This window comes from Pimephales promelas, chromosome 8 (genome assembly GCF_988280905.1).
Source record: "Pimephales promelas chromosome 8, fPimPro1.hap1.1, whole genome shotgun sequence".
Classification (NCBI taxonomy): Eukaryota; Metazoa; Chordata; class Actinopteri; order Cypriniformes; family Leuciscidae; genus Pimephales; species Pimephales promelas.
The window spans coordinates 32,035,286-32,047,956 of NC_142776.1; the positions used below are offsets into that span (position 1 = coordinate 32,035,286).

General features: G+C 37.0%; 1 protein-coding gene across 5 annotated transcripts in view; it reads left to right on the forward strand.

Moving 5' to 3' along the window:
- The window catches only part of cntn4 (contactin 4), a 195,043-nt gene that overhangs the window by 154,453 nt on the left and 27,919 nt on the right, over positions 1-12,671 (forward strand). For all 5 annotated transcript variants that reach the window (XM_039649158.2, XM_089134388.1, XM_039649156.2 and 2 more), the window contains one exon: positions 12,145-12,272. In XM_039649158.2, the coding sequence (XP_039505092.2) occupies positions 12,145-12,272 (128 nt within the window). The remainder of the gene's footprint in view (positions 1-12,144; positions 12,273-12,671) is intronic.

A 12,671-nucleotide genomic window follows, 5' to 3' on the forward strand; every position in this document is an offset into this window, starting at 1 on the left:
TTTCGTAGGGCTCATGTGTTTGCACAAAGAGTTGCCTGTGGTTTTAAAGAAGAAATGTGATTCATTAAGTCAATCTGAAATCTGTACACGTTCGGTACTAGGTGACTATATTAATGTACGAATTTAAGTTAGCACAAAGGATCAAAGGTTTTCTGTGGAGGCATAATTTGTAAAAGACAAACTAATGGAGAGTTGACTTTCTTTTTTCACAAAGCTGTGTGTCTGAAATTGCTCTCTCTCTCTCAAAGAATAGCCTTTTGAAGATGATGAAAGGTTGTCTGGTATATATATGAGGGAATGGGTTTTGGAGGAAATTTGGAAATCTTCTTTTGATCTTTGTGAAATTTCTGGTTCTGGACTATTGCAGAGGAGGTATAGGAAAACCTGGGCCAAATGTACATATGGGTGAATCCAAAATCTGAATACTTTTTCTGAATAGATTGAGTAAATTATGGAGTAATTTTCATTTTTGGGTGAACTAATCCTTTAAAGTTGTGTTTTGTGTATGTTTGTTTAATTATTAATTAGAAAAATATGCGAATGGAATGAGAATCAACATAATGGGAATTACAATGATAAAAAGTCCAGACATTTCAGTAATTATTTCTGACGATAATGTGCTTAATTGTCACAAAAACACAGTGGTTTTAAAATAGGCTTCATTGTCGAGTATAATTTTTTGATTTGTTTGGCCCGTGACCTGTTTTTCATGAACATAATTTCACAGCTTAATAAAACAGTACGCCGACCGTCTTGTGGTAGCATGCTAATGTTGAGTTAACTTCCCACTTGTAGATGCGTTCGGTGCCTTTGCAGAGCGAGAGAGCGAAAGATGAAGCAGAAAAGAGAGGAGGAGTGGGATGAGTACACTCTATGAAGTGATTGCTTGTCGGGATGATTTCCATTTAAAAGCGCGTCTGCCACAGAAGGCTGCAGTGCAGGTGAATGAAGGGCGGCGCGATATCAAATCGGAAAGCTCCGTATAGGAGAGGTTGTGGAGACGAGCAGAGCTGCTGTCATTGCTGATATAGGACACGTTTGAGGGCTGGGATCCGTTTACTTATCTAATTAAGCCCACTTTCCCTTATCTTGTTATTACAGAATAAAGCTTTAACTCGATTTTCAGTCTAAAGTTTAAAAGCATCTGCATTTATTCGCTAAGTTCTTTGTCTCGCCTTAGCTTCTTCTTTCCTTCGGGTGTTTTAATTTAATAATCATGGTAAAAACAGACAATGCATGCAACATGCTGTTGCATTTATTAAAAAAAGAAAGTTGCTTATTATTCTTGATGTCGCATTATGTTTTTTCCCCCCTAAGCAATGGCTATTGTTCTGCTTTTTTTTTCTTTTATAACTAATTGAACACCTGTTTGGAACTTGTGGACACATAGATTGAACATGATGGCGCCATAAAACAGAACGTTTCTCACAGCCAAAAAATAAATACCAAATACATTCTCCTCATTAGCTCACCTTAACGCTCATCTGCCTAAACTGTTGTGTTGCCAGCTCATATGGTTCATTTTAATTTCATATTCCTCTCTCACCAGGGGAAATTAGGCGGTGTCAGTCAGTGCAATGTCATTTGAAGGGGATTTGGCCCACCAGCGGAGATCTGGAACATGCCCCAAAGCTTCAAATTCTTGGTTAAAACCCAACCATAGAGGGTCTCTATCAACATATTACCTGGCCTTTTAAATAGATTGTCATTTACTTAACCTCCTATGGCTGTGTTTTGCTAATGTTGGCTAAAAGACTCTTTAACTAGCAGAGCATAATTTGATATGCCGTGTGGCGCGGTCGTGCCACAGACGATCTATAGGTATAGATCTGCACGGCAGACAATTGGTCAATCAAGATGGTGGACAGCACATCGATTGCCACTAATGTTATGTTTGCAGTCTCACACAATTGATGCGCAACTTTAATTAAAGTCTCCATGGGACAATTATTTTATAAAAAGGTTTATATATTAAATATATGAGGTCCAAATGTCTAAATCCAGATTTTTTTTTTTCATTTAAAACTGGAAAGTTTTAAAATGTTATGACTATATTTAAGATTTTGATTTATCTTGATACACTACATTGCATTTGTTTTTAACACTGATTGTTAAATAATTGTTCAGATAAAACAATTAAATGTGAAATAAATGGGGAAAAATGTGTATTAGACACATTAGGAATCATTTTCACTAGTGGCCTCAGACTTTTGGACCCCAACGTATTTGAATCCCCTTCCTTTTTACCACGGTAATCACTCTCTTCAGAAGAAATTAGTTTAATTTGGTGAAATAAAACTGTGTGGTGATTTGGCCGTGATTAGTTTGGCGTGCTCTTTACTAGTCTAAGTGCCATGTTAGACTCTGCAGGATTAGTTTTATCTTGGGGGACTTGGAGGCTAATATCATTTTTCAAAGAACGAATGTGCCAACACAGCACCAGTAATCCATCTTTGGTCCCTTTGCACATTTCGAGCATCACATGTGTGTTGCTCTTTTTATTCCTAGAAGGAATTGTGTGCATATGAGTGTGAGATGAATATCAGTCTGAAAGAATGAAGCTGAAGAGCCATTTGTGATTAAAGGAGCCCGGTTTGAGTACACCCACAAGCCCACAGTGTTTGTCCCTGATAAACACTGATTCTCCGCATCTGCTGACCCTGGGGATACATACTGCTAAAATGAAAAGCCTCGGTTACTACTGGAAATACGCCCTGCCCCTGCACACATGAAATGATACAATTTTCATGTGTTATCATTTTTGTTTCTGTTTGGGGCTGTTTTGTGTTACTTTGCATTGGTTATTGTTATATCGTTGTATTTCATTGATTCTTGAGTACTGGGACAGAACTGAAAAATATAAGATTATGTTATGGAATTGTTTTGGATTCATTTGTTAAACATGTTATGTATTTATTGCTTGTTGTGCCCCAGTCCTCAAGAATGAGTTATATATGTAAAATATGTATGTATATTGTTGGTGTTGATTGAACTGAAAAAAGTGAGTTAATACAATGAAGGAGATTGATTTAATCATCAGAAACTCAAAATAATAAGTTATCTGAACTAAATAAATGATTTAAGTTGACTTGACAAAAAATGGCGTGATAACAAATCTTTTCTAATTTCATATCTAATGGTATTGAAAAATGTTTCTTTCAATGTTTAAGGTGCTGTTTTAAAAACTAATAGTATAAGTGGCTTAAAGCGGAGCACAACATATTTCTTTGCATATTATTTAGGTCCATATTGCACACAACAGATTTAAAGCTAAATTATTACGCCAGCTGGTGACTTGTTAATTTATTTCACGTTGAGAAATGACATAGAATTATCTTGTGGGATGGCAAGAGCCGAATGTACCCATACTAAATCAGCACGTTGAATAATTGAACAGCGTTGAATGTGTTAAGAAAATTACCTCAGGATAAGTGGCAAGGCAATGCGAGCCTCCTTTTTAGGTGGGGAAAAAGTAGCGGCATACATCGCAAATTATTCTCTACAGGGAATGTATCTTGACGTCGCCACTGACACTCAGCTCCGTGGCACGAATATAAATGTGCTACCTGTGTATGTTGGGTTTACAAGAGTAGAGATTAATACTTCTTCCTCCACGTTTGTCTTTACTCTCTTCCATTTTAATTTTTACAAATCTCTGCATTGCCATGGAAACTTAATGCTGGTCCCCGCGAGACGAGGGGTCAATGTGCCGAGCGCTCGCAGGAAATGTCACAGCCGCTTTAACTCACAGCTCCACCGTTCTTTTGCTATTTTAATACCAAAAGGAGAAAAACACCATTGTACACAGTGGGTTGTCGAAAACGCCTGCTCTTTGAGCTCGACTTGGTGTCCAGATGCTTCTGTCAATCATTTCTTATCTCTCCCATTATATCTGAATTGCCAAGCCCTTTGGACACCCACGGAGTGAGCGACACCCGCATTATTAAACCCAAGAGCCGTCTCTGACTGACAAACCAAATAATGCCTCTCGTGAAGACTTAGATAAAAGCCACGGGTGAATTCTGTGAGCCAATTTCAGTGTTTTCTCTTGTAAATATGCCCCAAATTTGGAGCACGTCGGAGATGTTGAGCTCATGGCACATTGGATTTACTTCACTTCATATCTTTGCCTTTATATATCAGTGTATTGATGTGTTTCTCCGTATTTCTGATTTATACCCAACTTAATCAATAAGGCCTGCGTTATAAATGCAACTATACCACATTAACAGTAAGTCAGAGCAGATGGATGCTGTAATTTGTAAAAGTTTGACACGGTTATGTGAGTGTCAGATGCGGCGGTAATGAATGTTATGTGTTAAGACCCATTGACTCGTATACACTAAAAAAAAAATCAATATCAATTACCTGGCTATTGGAAAAGTGTCAGAAGACAACCTTTCCATGTCCCATTTTTCCCCTTTCCTATCCAACAAGTGATTGCTCTGTTGTTCTAGTGATAACGGCGAACCTCATTGGAAGGCTCTTTTTGTTTTTTTCTTGAGGCAGTAATTGCCGACTAACCTTGAGGTTTAGGAGTCGAAAGCAAAGGTACGCTCATCAAGGTGGCTTCCCGTAAACAGATCTCTTGACAGAGCGTGATCCGAAATGACCCGTTTTTGCCTCCCTCGGTTTATTTATCCATCTGACAAGGTCGTCAGTTTATCAAACGCTCTTCCCAGCAGAAGGCCTACCGAGATATGGACACATGATCCATCTCAGTAACGCCAGGAGCTCTCTCACACCCCTCTCAGAGTATTAGCCCTCAACATAGATCAGCCCTTCACGTTTGGGTTAAACCTTGTGCCCCATTTGGAGGATAAAACGACCTATCTGGTCCTTCCGTAGACGCTGCCTTGCCCTGCTACATAACCCTCCCTCTGGGTCCTCGGTAAATGTTTTTAAAAACACCGCTGATGGAACACAACCTCCAGGTAGGTCAGAGGAGGCCAGTTAGCGCAGGAGAGTTGCAACCCGCTTAAATGCGCTGTCCTGGGTCATATCTGTGAGCTCGTACAAATATGCAACATTATTTATGAGCTTTTGCTCCATTCACACTGTCAGCGATTCAAACTCTGTGGTTTGTCGAGTCTCTGGTGTTGGTCACTTTTCAACTTTGCCTGGTTGATGGTCGCCTCGCCACATCACGCTGCTGCTTGTTTGCCTGAGTTCAGCTCTTCTGAATTTTTTATTGGGAATGCCAGTGTTCACTTTGACTCATGTTGCTGCCAATTGAAAAATTAATGACTTTGCTTTGTCTGCAAATCGCTATCAGTATGAAAGCTTCTTTACTGGAAACTCAAGAGAGATGAAGAAAACGGCAGGTGGGTGAAGGAAGCAATTGGATCAGGACTTTAATCTGTTACTTAGTTGGTGTCAGTGGTGGAGGAAGTACTGAATCTCAGTACTTAAGTAAAAGTACAAATACCCAGATAAATATTTACTTTAGTAAAAGTAGAAGTAACACAATGACAACCATACTTAAGTAAAAAGTAAAAAGTACTTTATTTTAAATGTACTTTAAGTATTAAAAGTAAAAGTACTTGCATAACAATTTATTATCTTAATGTCTATTTTCTAATGATTAATAAAACATTTAATTCTAACTCATTCAACCTAATAGCCTACTCCTATAATGATGTTCAATAATGATGGAAAAAAAAATGTCACCATTTCTGAAACAAGCTTGCAATTAGGCAATATCATGCTTATCCTTACTATATGTTAATAACTATGTTTGGCAGTAAACGCGATTCATTTATGGTGTAATTCTGAACCTCTTGGCTTGCCATAATCCTAACCAAACCAAACATATATTACACACGGTGTGTTTCCTATGCACGTAAAAACAAATTTTCGCGTATGAGTTGCATGATAAACACACTGCGTGTGAGACGCATTTAGTGTGACCGGGTTGATATACTGTATCTATGGCAACCAAACGTCACTGGTGAGACAAACGTGCAACGAACGGACGGTCAGATTACGTTTTGGCAGGGGAAAACTGATCAGAAAATGTAACGAAAATGTAACAGAAGTTGTAGAAATGTAGTGGAGTAGAAAGTATAATAATTGCTGCAAAATGTAACGAAGTAAAAGTAAAAAGTAGGCACTATTTATTGTACTTAAGTAAAGTAAAGATACGTGAAAAATGTACTTAAGTAAAGTAACGAAGTATTTGTACTTCGTTACATTCCACCACTGGTTGGTGTGTGAACTTTAACCTGTTACTTGTTCGGTGTATGAACGTGTGAATGAATGGGTGAATGTGAGGCAAAATGTAAAGCGCTTTGGTGGCAATTGGGTCTGTGAAAGCACCATATAAATGCTAGGTGTGTAACAACAATACACAAAACTGACGGGTCGGTTTTCCCACGGTTTTGACGTCTCGGTTCGGTTTAGAAAACTAAAATGGCTTTTTTTTTTTTTTTTTTTTTTTTGAAACAGTGGTTTAATGAAAAAATTGTGGCTTTGTGTCTTACATTTAAACGTTTTGCAAGGATTAAAGAGCCCCTATCATAGCATTTGAAATGTTCCTATTTTTGTTTTAGGAGTTCCCAAAAACAGTTTAACATGCATGCAAGGATAAAAAACACTTTATTTGTCTTATAATATGCATTTATTTTTAACTGATTTGCTCACCGACTCCCAAATGATTTGTACAACGACTCATTTTTCCAAACCACTCCTTTGCGTGACGCTAATCGGCGGTCATTGGTCGGATGACCCAGTCAGTTATTGTTTGTTAGCCCAACGCAAATTAAGCATATTGATAAAGCACTGCAGTACTACAAGACGATCTATTATTTATGACAACTCCAATAACAGTGACAAATATTTCACATATTTAAAAAAAAAATTCACATTGGAGACCTAGAAGCTGCGCTGAGGGTAACTTTTTGAATTTTTGTTGGGTTACTGATTGTTTTATTTGCAAAAACAGAGATGGAACACTTGCTATTTTGCAGGTTATAATATATTTAATATAATATAAAAGCATATATATGTTTTACATTATATACTAGAATCCTTGAGTTATTATTGAATAGTCATGATTTCCTCAGTGTTGTCAAAGGCAAGGTGGTCAATGAAATATTATTTCTAAAAGAAAAATAATTGAATCCCTTTTTTTTTAACTTTTTTTTTTATTGGTTTATATCGATTTTTGTAAAACACACACAACAAAAAAAAAAAAAACAGAACAGAACAAACCGGTCACTAGGGGTGTAACATACAATTATGTTATACACAAACTTTCATTAACATTATGTTAATATCAAATCAGGGGTTCCCTTTTCTTCCCCATACCCAATTTAATCCCTTTTGAAATTGCACATCTTTTATATATATAAAACAACATACATTTGTATTTCACCTTGCACCACTGTTCTATTTGACCTAGCGTTAAGTGGATGAAATTCTGAAGAGAGAGTTTAAGAGCTTGTTGAAGTTTATTAAGTGATGTGCTCAGACTGAAAATGCCGCAGCAAAGTCAACAGATTTTTTATTATTCCACTCATGCTTCCATTTCAGGAGCAAATGTTTTGAACTGAAAAAGAATATACTAACAGATATTAAGGTCATGTTCCTCCACTCATTACAAGATTTTCAGAATTATGCCTTTTCCCCCATTCTTACGTTCACAAAAATAAAAATAACAATAAAAAGGGACCCAGGAGAGGTGCGTTAACCAATTCATCAGTGATTTAAGCCAATTCACAGAGGTTTCTGGCAAAGACTTTTATGCCTCACTCCAGCCAGAAGAGGGATCAAGCATTTAGCACAAGCTGTCCAGTTTATGATTTCCAGAAAGCCTCTACAGGATGAATCTTATTAATGCCCTCCTATCTGTCTTCCCCCGCAAAACATAAAAGTGCGTAATAGCTCTCTTTTGCCTCTCTGGCGTAGTTGTCTTCGTACCAAATCTAAGCACACTTCTGGGGAGATTTGAGAATTCCCTGCCTCTCTTTAAGCTGCTCAGCACAGCAGAGCTGTGTCATACAGGCTCGTATCCTGCGAGAAGATTTACAGCTGTCCTTATTAGCTGTTACGAACGGGAGATGAGGAGACCGGCACTCAGGTTCATCTTGCTGGTGAATTATTGATAGATTTTCCTTCACTCAGACTGGATGGAGGGACTGCTGTGCCTGTCCAAGAATAGATGTGCTCTCCAAGTATGTTCAAGACCACAGACTGCCTCACCAACCTTAGGAGTCTCCTCCGTTTGATGTCAGAATAAGTCCGTCAGGTTTGCTTACTCTGCTGAAAGGTCAGCATATGAATTTTCACGCTGGTTTATGCTGGTTAATGCTCTTGCTGGTGGATCAAAAATAGCTGGATGTTGCTGGTTTAACTAGTATGGCTAGCTAAAGGAAAATTGTATTTAAATGTCCTTATATTTCTTCTAAATTTCCATAGAAACAAAACTGGAAACACTTTTCATATAATAAAAATGTATATGAATAGCAAAGCTCGTATTTGATCAATTTGATGAGAAATGTTTGAGGTCATATTGAGATATTTGTCGTTTGATTGCAGTTATCCTGGCAATTTTACAGGAGCCATGTAATATTAGTTTCAGGAACTCTTTATTTTGATGGTCTTCCAACAGACATTCTATTGACTAAGTAACTTTGCAAGTACATGTCAACTTATTTTACCAACCCTAACACCTAATCTTAACCTAACAGTCTACTACATTCTACTAATGTAGTTGCAAAGTTACTAATAGTTAGTCGAATGTCTAAAGTGTAACCGTATTTTCTCAGATTTCTCCTGGAATGGCTGTCTAGGAGAAAAAAATGTGATGTTTTTCATTTCTGGTGGCCTCACCAGAATCTGAAATCCATGCTCATCCTCCATATGTCATATATATCCTAACTCATAAAGCATTACCAACAGCTGGAGAACTGCACAAAAGCAGGTCATTCCTTGATCTAGATAAGACAATGTGCTGGCTGGCCTATTTGTTGGCAGTCTCTGGAGGTAGGGAGCATAACAGAGAAGCAAGGAAGAAAGGGAAAGAACGGAAAATAAATTCCCCACTGTCACTGATAAACTGTATTTTACCTGCTTTGTTGTGACCTGCAAATGTGGGACCTTCCTGTCTGTTAAAATATATGCAATACCATTCAAAAGTCTGAAAATAAATTAAAACTTTTATTCAGCAAGAATGCAGAAAGGTGATGAAAAGTAACAGTAATGACGTTTATAATGTTACATGATGTTCTATTTCAAATAAATTCTGTTCTTTTAAACTTTCTATTCATTTAAGGAGTAGTTCACTTTTTAAAAAAAAAAACTTTGCTGATAATTTACTCACCCCATGTCATCCAAGATGTCCACGTCTTTCTTTCTTCAGTCAAAACATTCCAGGATTTTTCTCCATATAATGGACTTCAATGGGAACCAAACGGTTCAAGGTCCAAATGAGAGTTTCAGTGCAGCTTCAAAGGGCTTTAAGCGACACCAGACGATGAATAAGGCTCTTATCAAGCGAAACGATGTGATGCGCCTTCGTGACTCTCCTTTTTAAACTCGTTCATCAAAACGAACAAATCTTTTTTCGAGTCATTTGGTTCATTCAACGAACGAAATGACTCAAAAAAAAGATTTGTTCATTTTGATGAACGAATCAGGAGAGTCACAAACGCGCATCACAGAACAGAGCAAGGCGAGCATTTGTGCTTGTAAAACTTAATTTTTTTTGTTTATTTTTGAAACGAGCGATTTTTTTCCGCTAGATAAGACCCTTATTCATTGTCTGATGTCGTTTAAAGCCCTTTGAAGCTTCACTGAAACTCTCATTTAGAGCATGAACCGTTTGGTACCCACTGAAGTCCATTATACGGAGAAAAATCCTGGAATGATTTCATCAAAAACCTTAATTTCTTTTCAACTGAAGAAAGAAAAACGTGGACATCTTGGATGACATGGGGGTGAGTAAATTATCAGCAAAAGTTTTTTAAAAGTGAACTACTCCTTTAAAGTCTCCTATATATACATCATGTGTTCTCCACAAAAATATTAAGCAGCACAAATGTTTTTTTAACATTAATAAGTACTGTTTCTTGAGCTCCATATCAGCATATTTCTGATTTCTGAAGGAAATCATGTGACACTTAAGATTAGATTAATGATGCTGAAAATTCAGCTTTTCCATCACAGGAATAAATTATAATATTTCACAATGTTATTTTACTGTATTTTGAGCAAGAAGATTCTTTTAAAATCATTAAACAATTCCTACGACTGAACTTTTGAGCAGTATTTTCATAAAAATATATGATTAAGATGAATGTTTCAGCATATGAAGTTCTTAGATTACATCAATGATTTAGGGATTGTTGGTCAGATTTTCCACTAAGGTAAAAGATGTGCGAAAGACTCTGAAGGCTTTCCACTAGACTGTTGGAACATGGCTGGAGGGATTTTCTCTGGCACTAAGGTCAAGCACTGATGTTCAATTCATCCCAAAGGTGTTCACTGGAGTTCATGTCTCTTTTTGCAGTGTAGTCAAGTTCTTCACACTCAGTAAACACATTTTACTGCTGCCATCCTATTACATTGCCACATGGAAAATCACTCCCCATTCTACTGAAATCCTAGTCTCAGAAGATTCCACGAGTGGATGTTTGATTTTATGCTCTTGCTAGTAATGGATGAAGCTGAAATAGCCTAAAATATGTGTTTGTACCTTTTATGCATGTTGACAGAAAACTTCATATCTCACCATTGTGTATTTTAAGACCTTTTTTTGTATTTTTCTCTTTTACAGTGTTCTCACCATATTAGCATTACATTTGACACACTTCAGCTGTGTTAATTTTTTAGTTAATTTTTTTTTTTTTTTCCATTGACCTTCATAAAAATAGATGTTGGGTGTTAAATTTTACATTGGTTTGATTCTGGTTCAAGGATCAGTATTTAAAGGAGTAGTTCACTTTAAAAAAAAAAAAACTTTTGCTGATAATTTACTCACCCCCATCTCATCCAAGATATCCATGTCATTCTTTCTTCAGTCGAAAAGAAATTAAGGTTTTTGATGAAAACATTCCAGGATTTTTCTCCATAAAATGGTTCAAGGTCCAAAAGACAGTTTCAGTGCAAACTGCAAACTGTTCAAAGGGCTTTAAATGATTTCAGACGATAAATAAGGGTCTAATCAAGCGAAACGGTCGCTCATTAAAAAAAATAACAAAGTTTAAGTTTTATAAGCTCAAATGGTAGCCTTGCTCTGTTCTGTGATGCACATTTGTGACTCTCCTGTTCGAACTCGTTTATCAAAATGAACGAATCTTTTTTCGTTTTATATGGAGAAAAATCCTGGAATGTTTTCATCAAAAACCTTAATTTCTTTTTGACTGAAGAAAGAATGACATGGATATCTTGGATGACATGGGGGTGAGTCAAAAGGTTTTTTTTAAAGTGAACTACTCCTTTAAGTATAGACCATTTTGCAAGATGTAAACAACACTTGTCCAGAAACACTTCCTGTGTCAGTTTGTAAATGGTTTCTTTATTTCAAATGTTTGTAGATGTTTGTTTAACCTTTTGATTCAGTTGTATTATGTTCTGTTGGTTGTATTTTATCCCAACATTTATGTAGTGTTAAAAAACTGAAACAGGAAGTGCTTCTGGACCAGTGTTGTTTACATCTTGCAAAATGGTCTATAACAGTGAATATTATTCTAAATGGCAAATGGGAGATATCCTAGCAGCATTAAAATCTTGCCCAAATACTCCAACAGAAACACTTCCAACAGAAACACAAAAAACAACAGAAACACAAAATTTCAGCACCATTCGTATTCCTCTTAAAAACATGTTGACAGTAGTTTGTTGAAGGTGGGGGTTTGACATCTGACAAAACAAAAGATTCATAGCGAGATGCAAAGGCTGAAAAACCTTCAAAACTGTCCAGAAATTGCACTCTTTTTCCTGAAATGGTCTCTGTAAAAATGTCTAGGTCGTCTTGCATCACACACTTACAATCTCTCCAGTAAGTCTTAAATAGCTACAAAACCTGTCGTTGTACTTTTTTCCTGTCAAAAAACAAATTGCTTTTGTTGATTGCTGGCTTAAAGTCACAGAAGGACTCTGAAGTAATATCATCATGTGTGTGTGTGTATGTTTGCCTTGCAGAATTGCTATATTGGAGAGTGGAAGCCTTCGGATATCCAACGCCACCAAATCAGACGCTGGCACGTACATGTGTGTCGCCCGTAACCAGTTTGGCGAAGCAAGCAGCTCAGGGAACCTGCTTGTTAAAGGTATTTGCTTGAATTTTGGAGTCTATATAGCCTCTTCTGACATATATTTAATGAATAATGGATTAAACTTTATAAAATAAGGACTTCGCACAGCGATGCCATACCTGGTAGTTATAGGAACTAGCCACCAAGGTGATCCGCGAACTACATTTTCCCCTGGTTGCATTCACACCGCCAAAAGGAACTTTGAAGTGACGTAAGCCGTAACTTATGAGCCGGGACTTTTATTTTGACATTGCCGAGAATGCCGCACTCCATTCTCCATCTTCATTCGTTTGTGATAAGTTTAACAGTCCTGTCTAAAACAATGTTAGATGGGACACCTATAAACAAAGAAAGTAAACGGTATATGAAAAGTTATTATAGCGTTTGCCGTGTGGTTGATTCCCAAATTCGATA